The sequence below is a fragment of the Natator depressus genome, chromosome 9 (genome assembly GCF_965152275.1).
Source record: "Natator depressus isolate rNatDep1 chromosome 9, rNatDep2.hap1, whole genome shotgun sequence".
Lineage (NCBI taxonomy): Eukaryota > Metazoa > Chordata > Testudines > Cheloniidae > Natator > Natator depressus.
The window spans coordinates 16724956-16746309 of record NC_134242.1 but is presented as its reverse complement, the minus strand read 5'-3'; the positions used below and the strand labels follow the sequence as shown (position 1 = coordinate 16746309).

At 42.1% G+C, this 21354-nt stretch overlaps 1 protein-coding gene across 1 annotated transcript; it reads left to right on the top strand.

The window, feature by feature from the left end:
• The first annotated feature begins 1374 nt into the window (after positions 1–1374).
• On the top strand, positions 1375–20887 carry SAMD7 (sterile alpha motif domain containing 7). Its single transcript, XM_074963240.1, has 8 exons — positions 1375–1477; positions 5409–5535; positions 6950–7086; positions 8379–8457; positions 9995–10677; positions 18539–18660; positions 19429–19539; positions 20615–20887. The coding sequence occupies exons 1-8, from the start codon at positions 1375–1377 to the stop codon at positions 20885–20887; spliced, it is 1635 nt and encodes a 544-aa protein (XP_074819341.1).
• Positions 20888–21354: the final 467 nt, after the last annotated feature.

The window sequence follows — 21354 nt, the reverse complement described above, 5'->3', positions numbered from 1 at the left end:
TTCATTGCTGAAAGCAGGCTTTATGCTCCTTAAGAGGGAAAAAGTTAGCCTGAGCTATTGCTAGTTACCATGAGACTGATGTCTCTGGGTATCCAGACCTGTTATCTCTTGAGGAAAAAACAGCTAATATTTAGTATCTACCAATGTTTTGTTGATATTGCTTAGATGCAATCATCACATTCTTGAGTAACAGTTAAAATAGTTATTAAAATGGCTAAATAAATAGCAGTAGTGGGTCCAAATCATAGGTGTAGTTTGATTTCCATATTTGGAGGGCAGCTCCAGTCAGGCCAATGGGGCTATGCATAGAGGCAAATTCCATGCCTGCCCGAGGCCTGCAGTTTGGGGAGGCAATATCCCCCCACATTCCCCCGCAAACTGTGCCCATGGCCCAATCCTATTCCAGTAGTAGTTATAGCAAAACTCACAGTGAGTTCAAATGGGAGCAGGATCATGCCTAAAATGAATAGTACAGCATGGACTTAACTTGTCTAACTTTGGGCTCTATTCCCCAAGGGACGGTTGTGAAGAGCCTTGAGTTGAGAACTGCTGATTTAGAATGAAGTTAGTACAGTCTTGTGTTCAGAGATGAGAGCTCGGTCTGCCGAGTTTTGAGTCAGCACTCGTACAAACATTTTCTGTCTTGTTTGTCTCCTAATGATAAAGCAGAAAACATCTGATAGTTCTGAAGACCCAGACAGTAAAAAAAAAGCTTGTGGCACCCCAGCAACAGGTAGGCACCTTAGAGTTATTTTTAAAGATAGCTTATTAAAAGTGTAGCCTAAATTTAGTTGTTTTTGTTTTGTTTTTTTACAAAGAACAGCAACTGTTGTGCTACTAGAGGCTTAGACTCTGGGACAGATTCTGATCCAATTTACACTGGTATAATTCTGGGGCACCTTCCTTCACTGAACCTGATGGGGATGGACTAGCTTTACCCCTGTCGCTGTGTGTGTTTCTTTGCTTTATTACCTATGTAAATTTCATGGTGTTTTGGTTCACTTAAAAAAAAATCAAGGGGCTTTTGGAACACACAGGAAAATTAGTGTTGGTTTAAGTTGAATTTTTAAAAGTCTCAAAGATTTTTTTTAACTTTGGAAGGAAATAGTAGCACTAGAATTCTGGCACCTTTGATATGGCTACTAGTTGTGAAAAGATTCAGAAAGGCAAAATCCCACTTCAGATCTTTCTGTCATATGCCCTGTGGTACCTACAAGCACTGCATGCCGGCCTTGCAGGTCTATCTGTTTACCAGAAAAACTATATGTGGGACCTGATCTCTTTTAAATTGTTGAATATTTTATTATCTTCTTGGGCCCTTCTGACTTCATTCTTTACATTGGAAAAGGGAGGTCTGCTGCATCACCTCATAACATGACTCCCCGAGATCACATGAGAAAGATGTCTATACTTGGGGAACAAGGGACGTTGGACGAAAAGCACTTATACCGATTAGCAAGTGGCATGGCAGCAGGAGGTAAGCTAGAACTAGAACTTTCCAAGACCGTGTTTAAAGTATTCACAATATGTATGCAATATGTGAGGAATAATGTCTGACGGGTTTAATGTCCTGGAAAGATTCCCTTCTGATTCCTGACCAGGACTTGGGAAAAACTGAATAAATGGCTTACAAAAAGTTCACACCAAATTTTATATGGAGCCCAGTTTATGTTGGAGTGGGTCTTTGGGAGTTTAAAGTTTGATTCTGAGAGGTGCTCTAGCACCTGGGAGGGCACTGCTCCTGTAACTCCCATAGATCTAGGGCTCAATCCTGGAAGGTGCTGGGTACTGAATGGAGCTCTGACCTTGCACCATTCAGTGGCAGCTTTGTCACTGACTTCAATGACTGTAGGATTGTCTCTTACAGGAGGCACTTATTACTTTGCAGGATCAAGTCTTTAGTCAACTATGAGCAAAACTGATCATTATGTTCCCCAATGCACAGTCTTTAACTTGATTCAAGAAACTCCCAGAACTCTGGGACACTATAACAGGGCATGCACAAGCTGTGTGATACAAACTTAGCAGCACACGATGTGCATCTTTCTAACAACTTATGGTCATACAGGTTTTTTTTTTATAATAAATATGCTATTAAATAACGTTATGTTACTAAGATATTTTTGTTGGTTAATTTGCAGGGGGTAATAATTTTCCAGGGATATTAATCATATAATCTGAGGGGCAAATTTTCAAGGAATTGGTGTCTCCTATAGGTACACATTGTACTACACTCTGGGAATGGTGCCCATTTTCAAAAGCTCTGTGGAAAAACAGGCTGCTTACTGGTGAGCCCTATAAATGAAAAGACCAAGTCCTGGATATGTACAGATGAGGGAATTTTGAAAGGAGGGTCTGTGACTGTGCCTTTGCAGCCCCATCCTGGCGGACCTAAGAGCAGCAGAAGTGTCACTAAGTTGGCCCTGTTCTCATCCTTGATTTTCTTTTGTTCCCAGACTGCTGGTGGGGAGCTTGAAGCTTACATCTGTTGGAACATGCCCCAAATGATACTCTGTATGTAGTGCATTTGAACCAAATCAAACGTTAATGGTCCCACTTTATATTGGGGGTTCTGTTTATAAAGGGTTAACAAATCATTAATAGATGTACATATACAATGATGGGGTCTAAATTAGCTGTTACCACTCAAGAAAGAGATCTTGGAGTCATTGTTGATAGTTCTCTGAAATCATCCACTCAATCTGCAGTGGCAGTCAAAAAATTGAACAGAATGTTGGGAATCATCAAGAAAAGGGTAGATAACATGACAGAAAATATCATATTGCCTCTATATAAATCCATGGTACGCCCGCACCTTGAATACTGTGTGCAGATATGGTCACCCCATCTCAAAAGAGATATATTGGAGTTAGAAAAAGTTCAGAAAAGGGCAACAAAAATTATTAGGGGTATAGAACGGCTTCCGTATGAGGCGAGATTAATAAGACTGGGACTTTTCAGCTTGGGAAAAGAGGCAACTAAGGGGGGATATGATAGAGGTCTATAAAATCATGAGTGGTATAGAGAAAGTAAATAAGGAAGTGTTATTTACTCCTTCTCATAATACAAGAACAAGGGGCCACCAAATGAAATTAATAGGTAGCAGGTTTAAAACAAACACAAGAAAGTATTTTTTCACGCAACACACTGTCAACCTCTGGAATTCCTTGCCAGCAGGTGTTGTGAAGGCCAGTACTATAATGGGGTTCAAAAGGGAGCTAGACAGATTCATGGAAGATAGGTCCATCAATGGCTATTAGCTAGGATGGGCAGGAATGGTGTCCCTAGCCTCTGTTTGCCAGAAGCTGGGATTGGGTGACAGCGCATGGATCACCTGATGATAACCTGTCTGTTCATTCCCTTTGGGGCACCTGGCACTGGTCTCTGTCGGAAGACAGGATACTGGGCTTGATGGACCTTTGGTCTGACCCAGGATGGTTGTTATTATGTTCTTATGTTATAAGCATGTCATAGACATGAGCAGTATATTATAGATGGTTATAAGCACATCGGTAGAAAGTGTGGAAGGCTTATAAGCCATGGTTATAAACAGCCTTTTGACCTGTTGGACTCTATAACCATTGATAAGCATTTATTAAAACATCTATTAATAATTTATTAAACTTTTATAGACTATTACTCCAATGAAAGTGTGACCACTTTAATAGCACACTTCAATAGCTAGCACACTCTCAGGGTCTAAGGATGTTAAAGGTCCTTGGACCTGTGGAACTTTTAATTCATTCAAAATTTAAAAATAATTAAAAACAATCAAAACAAATAGTAAAAATATATTTCTCTTTTACCTCACTTCAGTGGAAGCCAAGGGTGCTCTGAAAATCAAGTACTTATGTCCTAATCCAAAACCCATTGAAACACACTGAAGCACAGAGAAGTCTTTCCATTGACTTCACTGAACTTTGGATCAGACTCTTATGAGATGCTCATATATGGAATTCTGTATTTAGCTTTCGACACCCAAATCTGAAATAATTCCTGACTCATAGCCCTATGCTCATTCCATTAGATTATGCTGTTTCATATCAGGACAGGGTGGCATTTTTCTTAGATAATTAGAGTCTTCCATTTTTTCATAGAACTGCCCTATCACTAAAAATACAAATTTCCACAAACAGAGCACTTCCTATATGTCACTACTCCTTCACACTTTAACAGTGGTGAGGTATGCATCAATATGGACTGTATAAACTGTCACTGTGTTTACATGAGGCTCTGCATGTCTTGTTTATTTCTGGTGCAATTAAAGATTGTATAAGATTAGGGCTGTCAGTTAATTGCAGTTAACTCATGTGATTTACTCAAAAAAATGAATTGCAATTAAAAAAATTAATCACGATTAATCGCAGTTTTAATCACACTGTTAAACAATAGAACACCCAGTGGAATTTATTAAATATTTGTAGATGTTTTTCTACATTTTTCAAATATATTGATTTTAATTACAACACAGAATACAAAGTGTACAGTGCTCACTTTATATTATCATTTTGATTGCAAATATTTGCACTGTAAAAATGATAAATAAAAGAAATAGTATTTTTCAATTCACTTCATACAAGTACTGTGGTATAATCTCTTTATCATGAAAGTTGAACTTACAAATGTAGAATTATGTAAAAAAAACCTGCATTCAAAAATAAAACAATGTAAAACTTTAGAGTCTATAAATCCACTCAGTCCTACTTCTTGTTCAGCCAATCGCTAAGAGAAACAAGTTTGTTTACATTTGCGGAAAATAATGCTGCCTGCTTCTTGTTTACAAGTAGGACTGAGTGGACTAGCAGGCTCTAAAGTTTTACATTGTTTTATTTTTGAATGCAGGTTTTTTTGTACATAATTCTACATTTGTAAGTTCAACTTTCATGATTAAGAGATTACTCTACAGTACTTGTATTAGGTGAATGGAAAAATACTATTTCTTTTGGTTTTTACAGTGCAAATATTTGTAATAAAAATGATAATATAAAGTGAGCACTGTACTTTGTATTTTGTGTTGTAATTAAAATCAATATATTTGAAAAATGTAGAACACATCCAAAAATATTTAAATAAACGGTATTCTCTTATTGTTAACAGCGTGATTAATCGCATGATTAATCATGATTAATTTTTTAATTGTTCAATTAATTGTGATTAATTTTTTTAATTACTTGCCAGCCCTATTATAATATGCTATATTGATCAATGAGATGCTCAGTGTAACTAAGGGGGGATATAAGGCTACATTTTTTTAAGTGGCAAGTACTTTGTGTCTTATTTTCCTTTTTAACAGGTAGAATATAAAGAAAGATTATATGCTAACTAATTATTATATTTCTGGTAAGGTTCATACTGGATATAGAATCATTTACTGAACTTACAATAGAATTTTATATGCTTTGTGTTAGAACTGCGACAGCGACAAGAAATGCTAATGAGAAACCAGATGATGGCAGTAAACCCTCAGCTAATGGGAGCAGGCCAGCAGAGAATGCAGGCAATTCCTTCACAGTTTGAACCTCGCTTTGTAGACAGGTATTTCTCCCCACTTCTCCATTGCATTTAAAGAACAGCAGATCACCTTATATTTGTGAATATGTAGAGTTTTAAGATTTGAGATTATTTTTAACACTTTGGTCTCTAGTCTTTAAAATAGCCTTAATAACTAAGCTTATTAATAATAATGAATAATGAACTTAATAATGAAGCTGTGTGCGTCTCCTTAGCTCGCCCCATATATAAATTTAACATCCCTGTCTTTGGATACAGACTACTACATTGTTCCTGCTATGCTCCTATCCACCTTTGCACACAGCGCTAAGTTCCACATGGACAATTGCTGAGTCAACTGTCTAATACCAGTTACTCTGCTCTGGAACATATTTATTAAGTCCCCTCAAATCCTAAGGTGAACATAGAACATTTTCTGACATAACTGGATGTCCTATTCCATCAGTACCCAGAAAGACCAATATTGAAAAGACATGCAATTACTGACTCCTACTGCCAAGGACAGGAACGTTTAAGTTACTTCCCTAGGACGTAATGCCCTTTCTGACCACTATTGGTACAGACCAATCTGCCAGGAGAGATGTCCAAAGAGCCAATGGGCATCTAAACATTACACAAACAATATAAACCAAACAGGTCATTAATTTCTTTGACAAATGTCTGCAGCCACTAGTACCTTAGGCTGTGATCTATTCTAAGGAGACTTGTGGTATGTCTACATTGAGATAAAAAAACACCCTGGCACCAAGTCTCAGAGCCCAGGTCAGCTGATTTGGGCTTGCAAGGCTCAGGCTGCAGGGCTCTAAAATTGCACTGTAGGTGTTCTGGCTCAGGCTGGAGCCCGGACTCACCTAAGCCCAAATATCTACACTGACATTTTATAGCTCCGCAGCCCAATCCCTGTGGGCCTAAGTCAGCTGACCCTGGCCAGCTGTGGCTATCCCACGGGTCTTTCATTGCAGTGTAGACATACCTTTTTGAGAATCTAAAGAGAGTTGTGGCTAGTCAGTACTTGCATGGGAGACCTTGAAGAAATGTAGACTGTTGCTATATGTAGCATGAATGATTCAGTAGATCTTTTCTCTGAGTCACTTAAGAATCTGTGCTCGAGGGCAGGGTTCGGACACTGTGTTATTGGTGGTGCTGTTTTTCAGCTGAAAGGTAAAATTGAACATGACCACTTGAGCTTGTAAAAAACCCCAAGGCCTTTTACATAAGAATTTAGGTGTTAATCTGAGTTATTTTATTACTTTATTACTTTTTAGCAAAATTTTTTGAGCAAATTCTGCAAATAGCATCCCAGTTCTGCCTCAATCAAATGTGCCAGTCCTGTTAAAGTCAAAGGGAGTTGAACCAATGTAAGTGAGTGTAGAACATGACATGTTAAGTTAGAGCATATACTTTACATATCTAACTGTAATTTTCTGTCTTTCCCTAGAGATTTGTTGCCTTCTACTGAAATGATGGCACCAGCTGACCCAAGACAGATCCATGTAGCTCCCCACCTTGGACCTTCGGTCCCACAGCATGCAAACATGCCAAACATACTGCCCAATCGGGTTTACCCTGGTCCAGGTAATAGCCAGTTGAATGATCCTGTGAAGTAATAAGGTACTACTGAAAAAGTGGATACTCCTAGCTTTTCATCAGGTTTGTCACTGATGGCAGTAAATAAGTTTTATTGTATTTACCTTTGTAAAATAGCCGTGAGAAAGGGAGCAGCCTGCCCAGCAGAAATCCCAATCTGCACAAATATGAGACTTCAGACATGCAAATTAGAATTTATTAGGTACACTGGGCTTTCAAGATCCCTGTCCATCCTATATGCTCCCTCCCCTTGCTTTTGCATTTTCCAAATAGTATGGTATTGTCCATCTCTCTCCATGTAAACAGAATGTTCTAGCCAGCAACATTTATCTGACTGGCAATGTTCTTTGTATTACACACATTTAACTCTCTGTAATAGGATGTTTTTTCGTCTTAGCTGTTTTAAGGAGCTGTTTCACTGATCACTTTATTTGATCCTGTTGCCAGGACCCATGCTACCTGGATATAAATTTATTCCCATATAGGATGGCTACATATTTGTTTTAATAAAGTTTACATTTTGGAGCTCAGTCCTAAAGCAAGGGGTGGATACAGTAGCAAATTTCATGGCTGCAGAATTGTGCAACACATGTCATGCTGGGAATAAGAAGTTAATAATGGATCATTTCTTGAGGTTCTTACTCAGGTCTGAGTGAAAGCTGAGCAAAGACCCCATATTTGGTCTCAGATGAATAAAAGGGCACTCGAAGCCACGAAGATTCAGAAACAGGAACTTTTAGCTTCAGCTTCTCCCCCTTCTCTGGGTCTCTGCCTTTGATTTGCATTTGGGTCTGAAACGGGTCTCAGAGAGGAAATGCTATTAAAAAATTACATGTAAGACCATGGCAGCCAGGCTGTAAATAGACTTTTAAGGAGTATACTTACATTTCTTTCCCTTTTTTAAACTATCAGTTATTATGTACTCAGTTGGCCCTGCATGTACTTCAAAGACAGAAGTCATCTCATAAATGTCACTGCTCTGCCTCGCCTTAGAAGTATCGATGGCACGTGTTCCTGACTAAGGTCCTGACCCTACAAACACTTGTTACTGGGCTTAGTTATTACTACTGTTAATCCCGTTGAAAAGAGAAATGTTTGCAGCATCTGGCTTGAAGTTATACCAGTGACTCTGAAAAATATTCCACAGGCTACATTTTCAACAGGCCTTTTAACTGTTAACTTTTAACAATACTTTTAGGAGCATCCAACTACTTCAGGGCATGTGTGAAGTGTGAGTGCAATTCTAAGCCTTTCTAACCATATATATTTATTTTTTCTAGGATATAGTTTTCTCCAGCCAGAATCCATTGAAGCTGTGGCCAGAAGGCAGGAGTTGGTTCAAAAACAAAATATTGCCAGGTACCTGAATGTAAATTTGCACTGAGGTGAAGGCCTGGAGTGGGGAGAAAGGAGGCTGACTGGGATGCTTAAGCTGCAGATTTTGTAATACATAAATTTTGGTGCCCTGTTAAAAGTAATTGCAGTACTTGTTCAAACCATCCAGATCTGTAAAAAATCCTCTATGTTTCAGGAAGCCAGGGACACAGAAAAACTTTCTGCTAGTTTCACTCATTCTGCTTTTAGCTTTAAATAGCAGATTTAAGAGAGGTTTCAAGCCAAAGCTGGAACATCCAGAACTTGGTTAAAGATTGGATATGGATCTAGACTTTGCAGCTTGGAACTCTGGATTCAAATACCCTTGACCTTGGGAAAACTCAGAACCAGATCTGAACTTGGCAGCTTGGACCCATCACTCATAGTATTTTAAATTCTACAGCTGGAGTTCTGGGGAGGATTGGAAATCCCTACACCATGAACAGGATGACCAGATGTCCTGGTTTAGTGAAGCAGTTTTGGTGTCATGGATGATTATCTGGAAATCTGGTGATTTGTCCCAGTTTCAATGTAATCAGCTGGATTCCTTTTCCCATGTATTGAACCCCTCACCTTAATCTTCAAAGAGGAACTTGAATCCAAACTAGGGTTACCATATTTCAAGTTCCCAAAAAGAGGACACTGCTGGAGAGGGGAGGGGAAACTGGGAGGGTTACAACTGGGGATGCTGGAGGGAGTACCTGAAGTGGGAGTACTCACTAGAGGTGGGAGGGGAGCCAGTCACAGCTTCCTGCTTCTGCACTGGCCTGTCCCTACAGGATCTAATGCCAGGAGAGGACTGGCATCACACAGTGGAGCTCTACCTCACCTTCAACATCTCCCTCCTTTCTCTGGCAAGCCACCCTATGCCAGATACAGTGGGGGGAAGCTGGCACAGGAATCTGTTCCATTGGCTTTAGGTCAGTGGGTAGTTCCCTCCACAAAGGTAATTCTCAGATTGTCATTTACTGCCAGAATACAGCCCTTTGCACCATCTAAGCATTAGACAGAGACCAAGGTGCATTGGAGAGTTGACCCAAGATCTTTACTTTCTGATGTTAACTGGCTCCGGCAGTATAGTCAAGGCCCCATGTATAATACGATTATATTGCTGCATCAATTGCCACATAAGTGCCCTTTTTCAAGGTGGTATATAATTTTCTGCTTGGAATCTAAGCTTTTTAAGTCTCTAGCCCTTGTGGTTGTGACTTGAGTGTAACTGATGCAGGGATGCCTGTGTTATCAACTTACAAATCATGCTTTTGTCGGAAAATATTTCATCCCTTATTGTCACAAGCATAATATTTTCTGGGGGTTTTCTTTTGTGCATTTGACAACACTTTGTCTATAGTCACTTTCTCTGTTTCCTCTGTTGTTCATATGGATCTTTCACACACAGCAACATGGGAAAGAAACATTTTTCAATTTGTGTATTATATCATTCTAGTTTAATCTGTCATTGAAAAAGAAATGACTAGAGAACTGATCAGTCCTCACTGCTAATGCTCTGTTTACCTCTTAGGATGGAAATGGAAATGAGTGCTATTTTTCAACAAAAAGAAATTGAGAAAGCTCATCGTAAAGGGCTACTAAGTTTGGAAGCACCTTTCCTTTATCATGGAATCCCAGCTAGCCCAGTTGCTTTCCGTGGCAGGAACAGACTTCCCGAAGGTCACCTTCCTAGCGACGTATATGTTCATCGAACCACCCTTGATGACCTTCATGGCAACACCATGCTCATGGCAACCAGCCCGTATCCTCCTATCAGCAGTCTGCAAAGGGAGAGAGGCCGCCGGCCAGGGAGAAGAGCTGGGAATCACAAAACTAGTGATTGCAATGCCAATGGCGCCAAAAGCCAAGCTGAAGACAAAAATGCAGACTCTGCTTCCACCACTGCCGATGATGAGAAAGAGGACAAGAAAGAAACAGAGCTTGAGATGCTAAACAAACATGAGCAAAGCAAAACCCATGTTGAGCCATCTGCTACAGCTGTGAAAAGCTGTAAAGAGTATGAACACAGCCTGAGAAAAAGTTGTGCTACTCATGAAATTCCCACTGAAACAAATGGCTGCAGCAGTGCAAATGAGAAGGATCCCAGTAACTCTTGCACAGCCTTTGATGACAAGTACATGTATCCTCCTGCAATCCCATTCTCAGCACTGCCATATAGCTTCCCAGTACCCAGCAATCCATTACTGCCTCCAGGTTTGTCAAGTTGGCCTCTATTTTTTTTTTATTGATTAGCTTTCTCATCATCCTCTCCTTATTTAAACCCCACTTACAATGATAGAGTCAGGGTTTCAAAATGTGGACTTCATTAATCAGGGCATGTGCTACAGCTAACATAACCTGATAAGTACAAGTCAGTGATGGCAAACATAGTTATTTCTCCCATTTATAGAGATCTTCACATGTTATTTGCTGGCATATGAAGGTTTCATTCTCTAAGGCAGTGATGTTCAATCTTGGAGAACCACGTGGGAAGTAGATGGAGTTACAGAGGAGCAAAGTCACAAAGTAACCTCCTGATGCAAACATCACAATAGTGTGTCATGCCATTATGTTGTTGCAAAATGATCTCATCACATGCTGATGGGATGCTAACACCTGTATCGTGACAGGATAATGTTGTGGTTCTCTGCAACCACATCTGATGCTTTCTATCCTCCCATCTCCTCCAGGCTCCCTTGTGGGATCCTGGCAGCAACTGCCCATTTGAGCAACACTCCTATGCGTGTGTTGGGCAGCACAGGGAGTCCTCACATCAGCTGCCCTCTGCTTGAGACCAATCCATGCCTCAGGTTTGCTATGTACACACTACAGCTTACATCGGTAGAAATTATGTCACTCAGGGGTGTGAATAAGGTCTTGTCTACACTACACAGTTTTGTTGACAAAAGTCAGCTTTTGTCAATAAAACAATGGAAGTTTACACACTGAAATGTTTCTCTCACCAATGTAACTCCACTGTTATGCCAACATAATAAAACCACCTCAACAAGCGGCATAGAGCTTTTTGCAACGTAGTTAGAGTGACGCAGCGGCAGTGTAGACACCTCACTTGGTTATGTCACCCTAACTCACCTCCAGGAGGTGTTCCACAATGCCCATTATGACCACTCTGATCAGCAGTTCAAACTCTGCTACCTGAAGGTACACAGGTATGCAACCCTCCTCCATTTAAAGGCCCAGGATTTTTTTAAATTCCTCTTCCTGTTTGCTCGGCATGAACAATTCACATAGCATCTTTCCAGCTGACCATGTTGGCTTTATGCAACAGACGTGCTTCCATGTGGAGTACACCAGAGCTGTTGGATCTGCTGAGTATATGGAGAGAGGAGGCTGTGCAGTTGCAGCTTCACACAAGCCATAGGAATTTCGATAGCTATGGACTGATTGCTGGTGGCATGCAGGAGAAGGGGCACGAAATGGACACACAGCAGTGTTGTGCTAAAATCAAGGGGCTGAGGCAGGTGTATCAGGAGGCCAACCATTGCTCTGGTGTGATGCCGAAGACATGCTGCTTCTATAAGGTGCTGCACGCCATCTTCAGTGGCGACCCCACCTTCACTGTCAACAGTCCCATGGATACTTCGAGGGGAATAGAGGCAGTGGCCAGCAGACTCAACTCCAATGAGGAAGTGGTGGATGAGGAGATGGAGATGGAGAACTATGTGGAGCACACGGTGGCGTTGTCTGGTGGTGTGATGTGTCAGGACCTCTTTTCCACTCCAGAGGGGTCTAGCAGGTCCCAGCACTCCAGCTCTGGAATGAAGGATGCAGGAGACGGGAGCTCGGGAAAGTGCTCGTTTTGCTTTCATGCTTCATAGTGAGAGGAGATTGAGCTCTCATGTACTTTGTTATATGGTAGAGGAGGGATAAGGGACAGAAATTAACACCAGAGCTTGTCCATCTACGCAGTGGGGCCGTGGTGGAAAAGTTTGTTAATATACATGGGGATGTTTCTGGAATCCTCCATAGTGATCTTCAGGAAAATTTCCTGTAGGTATTCTGCAATCCTCTGCCAAAGGTTCTTTGGGAGGGCTGCCTTGTTTCTCCCCACATTGCAGGAAACTTTCCCATGCCACCCGGCAATTATTTCTGCGGGGACCAATGCGGCACACAGACCAGCAGCATATGAAGCCAATCTGAAGCAACACGAATACAGGAGATACTCCCTGGCATCCTAGGTTACCCTTAAGAGTGAGATATCAGGTTTGATTGCCCTTGCCTGTGGAAAAGAGTACCAAAATTCAGATTAGGTTCCTTACTACCTTATAATAACCCCCTTCACAAACCACCCTTTGTCCTTTCTTGCCCTTTCCGCCTTTCCCATCCCACCTCCCCGGGAACTCACCATAATTGAGACTTGCAGCAACCTGTGTGCTAGCCAAGGGGCTGTGAGAAAGAGGTGTGTGCGACTTTTTTGATTCAGAGGTGTGAGCGCACTCACAATACTGTCTTTCTTCACTGTTTCTTTGAGATCTGAAGATGTGCCCTTGAGAACACACTCCTCCACACCGGTAGAGTGCCTCCATCAGATAAGGCAGCAACCCAGGAGGAGTAAGGAGGATATGTTTCGTGAAATACTGCAGTCAACAGATTCAGCACACAGCAAAATAAGAGCATTGAGGGAGACAGTGAAAGACTGAGGCTGAAGAATAGCCAGGAAAGGACACAGGGGCAGGATCAGATGATAAAGCTCATGGAGGACCAGATGGAGATGTTGAAGTCCCTCATTAGCCTGCACTCAAAGCTATCTGTGCTCAACTCCCACTTCAGCCACTACAGAACTCCGATCCATGCCCTCCCTAAACTCCTGCACCGCATTCATTGTGTGTTCCTGATCCCCCACAGTACCCCATGCACTCCATGTCTGGGGACTGGTTTCCAATGAAAATGGGAATTTCACCCAGCTGTGAGAGCCGTAACCGTGAGATGTTCCTCATTTTTGTCCCCTGTTTGTCCAAAAGTTTGTGTTTTATTTCTATATTAAACTTGAGTCTTTGAAATACGAGTCTTTATTTGTGAAATACATATATCACTCAGTGCTAACATTGAAACACAGTGGCTATAGGTAGGAATATTTGCTCCTTGCAATTAACGCTCAAGAAGCAAGCACTACAGGAGTAATTCATGGCAGTAAGTAAGCATTGCTTGGTCAAATGCATCACATACAGACACATTACTAGGAATCATTGTTGATACATGGCTGTATTTTAAAAAATCCTTATTGAGGTTACAGGGACAAACCATCCCGATGTGTAGAAAGAATAGTAAATATGGCAGGCGACCAGCTTGGCTTAACAGTGAAATCCTTGCTGATCTTAAATACAAAAAAGAAGCTTACAAGAAGTGGAAATTGGACAAATGACCAGGGATGAGTATAAAAATATTGCTCGGGCATGCAGGAGTGAAATCAGGAAGGCCAAATCACACCTGGAGTTCTAGCTTGCAAGAGACATTAAGAGTAAAAAGAAGGGTTTCTTCAGGTATGTTAGCAACAAGAAAGTCAAGGAAAGTGTGGGCCCCTTACTGAATGAGAGAGGCAACCTAGTGACAGAGGATGTGGAAAAAGCTAATGTACTCAATGCTTTTTTTGCCTCTGTCTTCATGAGCAAGGTCAGCTCCCACACTACTGCACTGGGCAGCACAGCATGGGGAGGAGGCGACCAGCCCTCTGTGAAGAAAGAAGTGGTTCGGGACTATTTAGAAAAGCTGGATGTGCACAAGTCCATGGGGCTGGATGCGTTGCATCCAAGAGTGCTAAAGGAGTTGGCAGATGTGATTGCAGAGCCATTGGCCATTATCTTTGAAAACTCATGGCGATTGGGGGAAGTCCCAGACGACTGGAAAAAGGCTAATGTAGTGCCCATCTTTAAAAAAGGGAAGAAGGAGGATCCTGGGAACTACAGGCCAGTCAGCCTCACCTCAATCCCTGGAAAAATCATGGAGCAGGTCTTCAAGGAATCAATTCTGAAGCACTTAGAGGAGAGGAAAGTGATCTGGAACAGTCAGCATGGATTCACCAAGGGCAAGTCATGCCTGACTAATCTAATTGCCTTCTATGACGAGATAACTGGTTCTGTGGATGAAGGGAAAGCAGTGGACGTGTTGTTCCTTGACTTTAGCAAAGCTTTTGACACTGTCTCCCACAGTATTCTTGCCAGCAAGTTAAAGAAGTATGGGCTGGATGAATGGACTATAAGGTGGATAGAAAGCTGGCTAGATTGTCGGGCTCAACGGGTAGTGATCAATGGCTCCATGTCTAGTTGGCAGCCGGTATCAAGTGGAGTGCCCCAAGGGTCGGTCCTGGGGCCGGTTTTGTTCAATATCTTCATAAATGATCTGGAGGATGGTGTGGATTGCACTCTCAGCAAATTTGCGGATGATACTAAACTAGGAGGATGGTAGATACAGTGGCAGGTAGGGTTAAGATACAGAGGGCCCTAGACAAATTAGAGGATTGGGTCAAAAGAAATCTGATGAGGTTCAGCAAGGACAAGTGCAGAGTCCTGCACTTAGGACGGAAGAATCCAATGCACCGCTACAGACTAGGGACCGAATGGCTCGGCAGCAGTTCTGCAGAAAAGGACCGAGGGGTTACAGTGGACGAGAAGCTGGATATGAGTCAACAGTGTGCCCTTGTTGCCAAGAAGGCCAATGGCATTTTGGGATGTATAAGTAGGGGCATTGCCAGCAGATTGAGGGACGTGATCGTTCCCCTCTATTCGACACTGGTGAGGCCTCATCTGGAGTACTGTGTCCAGTTTTGTGCCCCACATTACAAGAAGGATGTGGAAAATTTGGAAAGAGTCCAGTGGAGGGCAACAAAAATTATTAGGGGACTGGAACACATGACTTATGAGGAGAGGCTGAAGGAACTGGGATTGTTTAGTCTACGGAAGAGAAGAATGAGGGGGGATTTGATAGCTGCTTTCAACTACCTGAAAGGGGGTTCCAAAGAGGATGGCTCTAGACTGTTCTCAGTGGTAGCAGATGACAGAACAAGGAGTAATGGTCTCAAGTTGCAGTGGGGGAGGTTTAGGTTGGATATTAGGAAAAACTTTTTCATTAGGAGGGTGGTGGAACACTGGAATGCGTTACCTAGGAAGGTGGTAGAATCTCCTTCCTTAGAAGTTTTTAAGGTTAGGCTTGACAAAGCCCTGGCTGGGATGATTTAATTGGGGATCGGTCCTGCTTTGAGCAGGGGGTTGGACTAGATGACCTCCTGAGGTCCCTTCCAACCCTGATATTCTATGATTCTATGATTGTCAAACTTCTCCTTCAAAGCCTCCACAATTTGAATTGCCTCCTGCGTGTCCCTCTAATTGCCCTTGTATCTGGCTGCTCAAAATCAGCTCTGCCAATCAGCCTCAGCAGCCCATCCCTTGGGAAACTTTTCCCCTTGTGATTCACAAATATTATGGAGAGTACAGCAGGCCGCAATGACCATTGGAATATTTTCCTCATTGAGGTCTAACCGGCCAAAAAGACAGCCCCAGTGACCTTTTAATCGGCCAAAGGCACATTCAATGGTCATTCGGCACCTGCTGAGCCTGTTGTTACAGTGCTCCTTGCTGCTGTGTATTCCCAGTGTAAAGCTTCATGAGCCATAGGAGCAAGGGGTATGCAGGGTCTCCAAGGATCACTATGATCATTTGCATATCCCCCATTGGAATCTTCTGGTTTGGAAAGAAAATCCCAGTGTGCTGCTTTCTACACAGTCCAATGTTCCGAAAGATGCGTGCATCACCTGACCACCCCTCATTGACATCAGTGAAATGGCCCTGGTGATCCACCAGTGCCTGCAAGAGAAGTAGCACTTTTGGTTGATGTACTCTGTCGCAAGATGTTCGGGGGCCAAAATTGGGATATACATTCCATCTATTGCCCTGCAGCAGTTAGGGAATCCCATTGCCTCAAAGCCATCAGTTATTTCCTAGACGACAGACCAGTAGCAGTCTGGAGTTGCCAGCTTCCACACACTGATTGCCACTCGCTTTTGCACAGTGAGAGCAGCTCTCACTCTGGTGTCCTTGCACTTCAGTACTGGCGCAAGCTCCGCACACAGTTCCAGGAAGGTGGCTTTGTGCATCCAAAAGTTCTGTAGCCACTGCTCGTCATCCCATACATGCATCACGATGTGATTCCCCACTCAGTGCTTGTTTCCCGAGCCCAATAACGATGGTCCACCATGGCAACCTGGTCCGTGAATGCCAGCAGCAATGTTGAATTGTTTCCATGGCAGACAGAATGGCAGGCATCGCCGATTCACTGTCTGTTTTGCAGCTCATGAAATACTGCAGGACCAACCGTATTGTGTTCATAATGCTCATCACCAGAATGGTCAGCAGCTCAAGATCCATGTTGTCAGGCAGAGATGGCGGGCACACATTTTACAAGGGCTGCTGAAAAAAGGCACAAAACGAAGTAGGAAGCCCATGGAATGGTGGGATGGAAAGTACTGCATCACAGGATTACGAGCAAGTCCCCATGATGCACCACAATCCGTTCCCAGAGCTCCCAGCAGCAGAGGGCGACAGAGATTGGCGAGTTTCACTGTGGGATAGCTACCCTTGATGCAATGCTCTCTCTATTGATGCAAGAGCAACGACTGTGGATGTGCTCAGCTGACACAAGGACCATTGTGTAGACGTCCTCCAATGATGTTATTAAAGAGACTTATGATTGTTGACAAAACTTAAGTCGACTTAACTCTGTAGTGTACACCACCTAAGCGCCAGCATGGACAGTGCTATGTTGGCGGGAGAGCTTCACAGGATCACTGTTCTAAAGTTTTGCAGCCATTGCTAAGTGCTCTAATAGCAATGGGTCCAATCCTGATAAAACTTCCATTCACTTAAATGGCAGCCAGTTCAGGTCTTTATCCTAAAACATCCAGAAATGCCAGTTTGTATTGCTGCAAAATGAATTAATTAGCTTGCAGACTTGCCTTACATGTTTGTTTCCTGTCTGCAAAATTAATGCAATGCCAAACAAAACAATACAAAAATTGTTGAAGTCTCTGAACTAGCCTATCTCTTCTGCCCATACCCTTTCTGCATGCCTTTACAGCAGATACTAGTTGTGATGGGCTGAGTTTTGGTGCGTATATAATCTGTGTATAACAGTGGTTCTCAAACTTTGGGTCGGGACCCCAAAGTGGGTCATGACCCTGTTTTAATGGGGTTGCCAGAGCTGGTTTAGACTTGCTGGGACCCAGGCCAAAGCCAAAGCCTGAGGGCTTCAGCCCTGGGTGGCGGGGCTCAGGTTACAGGTTCCCTGCCTGGGGTTGAAGCCCTTGGGCTTCGGCCTTGGCCCCCTGGCCTGGGCAGAGGGGCTTTGGCCCCTCCATCCGGGGTGCTGTGGCTTGGGCAGGCTCAGGCTTTGGTCCCCACTCTGGGGGTCCTGTAGCAATTTTTGTCAGAAGGGGGTTGCGGCGGAATAAAGTTTGAGAATCCCTGGTGTATAACATGCATTCTGACTTTGTTATATTTTTTTATGAAGTGCTATTTTGTCATTTTACAGAAGATGTCCCTAGTACAGTGCTTCACCTAGCGACTGATGTGCCTTCAAACAGTATAGAAGATGTTGCCTTTTAGTATTTACCTGGAGACTGACACACATCATGCAGTTCATGCTTCATCAGTACCGTGATATGAATGAGTGTGACACAGAGCACTCTTATCGGCTTGTCTGTTTGTTCACTTGAAATATTAGTCAGTCAAGTTAAAATAGTGGTAAGGTATAACAAACTGAAAGCATCAGATAATGTAGTCTTTAGAGAAAATGCTGCGGTGTGGTAGGCATGTACAGTACCATCAGCAGAGAAAATAAAAGTAATTGAATAAAAGAAAAAACAAAACTCTTCAGAATTAGAAAGTGATGAGTGATTATTTAGTATGTTGCTTAGGACTATGCTATACATATGTGACCACATAGCATTGTTAGTATATGAAGTAGGTCCTGTAGATGTGTATAAACTCTTACTTTTAATAAGGTTTTCCTATTGTTTTGCCTGTTGAGGTCATACAAACACAACATTTTTGTTTCCTTCTCAAAGGAGCGCATGGCCTGATTCTGAGTGGAGAAGATATTTCTTCCATTGAAGATATTCGCAAATGGACTGTTGATGATGTATACAGTTTTATTATTAGCCTTCCAGGTTGTTCAGACTATGCACAGGTGACCATAAGTATTAATCATACTTACATTTTTAGATGTTTAAAGATACATGCCCTGGATTTAAAGTTCTGCTAACATTATTTTATCTACTGCAATTAAATTATTATTACTATTTATTATTTGCATTAGAGTAGTATCATGAGGCCCCTTTGTGCTAGCTAGGCAATATACAACCATGCAGTAAAAGACAGCATACAATGTAGGTTAATGCTTGTTTGTGGTTGTATGCTGCAATACAGAGTGTTCTATCATGGCGTAATATGAAAATGTTAATAGGAAAGAAACTGCATAAGGAAGTGTTTTAATCGCCCACACTCTGCCAGTAGAGCACTTGTGCAACTTTCACACACGCAGAAGCAATTGCATGTTATTGTGATGTTGAGCAATGTTTTAAGCAATAGTGAAATTACTTCATTCAATTTCATGAAAAATCATAAGCAGTGTAAACAGGAGGCTGAAAATCTGCATATTCATGGATAAAGAATGAATGACTCAGATGTGAGCCTCCCTTTCATTGATCACTTTTGTTAAAATAATAAAACTAAATAATGTTGCAACATCACACAGCTGGAACTCTCTGAGAGCAACTGGATGTGCTGCAGGCACAGATGATGACAGCCACATCCATCTGCTCTCAGATTAAAATAAAGCTGAATTACTTCCATGTTACTGTTTCCTGCCTTTATTGTCTGGGTATCAGGATTAAAATAGAGGACATAAAATAGTCTGTTTTAACAAGCCATTGTGTGCATTTTATTGTTTGACAAGATATTTAAAGATCATGCTATTGATGGAGAAACCCTGCCACTACTCACAGAAGAACATCTGTTGGACACAATGGGATTAAAACTTGGACCAGCACTAAAAATTCGATCTCAGGTACTGAAATGGTAAATGGAGGGAGAATGAAAGATTTGTGTTTCATGGGAAAGTGACAAAATTTTGTTGGTTTTCTTTGAAGTTATATAACACTCTTTCATCCATAAAATATCTGAAATAGTATTGTGACTGGGTGCACTGTCTAGTCCCAGTGGACAGCACATTAACTCCAATTCAGCTTCCCTTTGCTTTTCAATAGTGCCCTGGGGAAGAACTATGAACAGCTGCTTGAGAGACAGTGATGGAAGGGAATGCCTTTGGGAAGGTTGGGATCCATAGCCAGGGTCATAAGATTGGGTTGAAATTAGAAATGAGGAAGACTTGTCTGGTCAATTAGTCCATCTCCCCTATTTCCCTCCCTCCCCTGACCAATGGAGGATTGTTCTCTCCTGTAAATTCTCCAGTACTTTGACTTTTCCTTTAAAATAACGCAAGTGATGAAGCTTCCATCACTTTCCTTGGGACAGTATTCCACAGTGTTACAGGTCTCACTGACAAGAAGGTTTTCCTGCCCATCAGCTACAAATGTCCTGTTCTTAATTTCATCCACTGACTTCAAATTTGTTCTCATTTCTATTTGTCTCATCTATCTTTCTCCTAACCCATGTTCCTTTCCTTCTTCTTAACCCTTGTATATCTCTCATTCTCCTCTTATTAAACCTATTTCTCTCGTCTCTTAATCATTTGTCTTATGTACCACCAATAGCCCGCATTATGCAGGCTATAGCGCACCACCTACTGGGAAGGAAGGAATCTGTTGTCTAGATTCAACAGGGTGCTTGCTCCCCTTCCCCCACAGATTTTGCTGAGCACAGCCAAACCAATTCTGCAGAAGTTGGTAGTAGCTGAAACTGAGAGGCAGGGGCAGTGGAGGCCATTTCTGAACTTTTGCTAATCATCCTTAGATCTGGCCCTATGAGATGGCTGGAGGCCATACAACCTGAAGGCTCTGAGACCATGTCCCCATCAGCCCTGTGGATAATCTGGACCTTACATTCAAATGTAAGGTTAAGATGAGCAATTAGTTAAATTGACATTATTGAAGTAATTACTGTAATTGCTTATGTCTTTAAAGGTGTGTCGGCGGCTGGGCAATGTGTTCTACATGATGAATCTTCCTCTGCCCATGCCCCTTCCTTCTGCTACAAGCAAACCATCAGATCAGCCCGCCAACATGGCCTCCCCTGTGCACTGCAATAGCAGTGGTGATACACTGGGCAGTCCCTGCTCCCAGGACCCAGAAACTTCAAAAATAGTGGAGCAGACTGTTTCGGAAAACAGGGAAAATCCATGTGACACAGCTGGAGCCCAGGCTGACTTTCAGATGATCAATTTTCAGAAGAGCTGAGCTGGGTCCAACGTGCATAATGTTTTCAGTAATACAGTAGAACCCCTATGTTACAAATGGTTTCAAGGGACATCTGAAACCTTCATAAAACCAGAGATAGTGAAATAACCTTCAAATGCAGCAGGACTTAGTAAGGTATTTTTAAAAGCATTTTTTAAAAAGTGCAAATACACAGCAGTGCAATTAATTTCAAGTGCAATTCATACAAGTGAATATTAATGCAATTAAAGCCTAAATTTAAATCAAAACTCCAAAATTATCATTCGGAACTGTTAGGATTCAAAGAATACTGTCTTAGGGCTTGATCCCGCAGGCTGCTGAGTGCTGAGGAACAAGGTGTGAGAGGGAAAGGGATAGCACTGAACAATTGGCTTTTGCTCAGCATCTCTGTTGAGAGCCCAATTCTGTTTCCACAGAAGTCAATGGCAAAATTCATATGGAATTTAATGGGAGTATATGGGAACAAT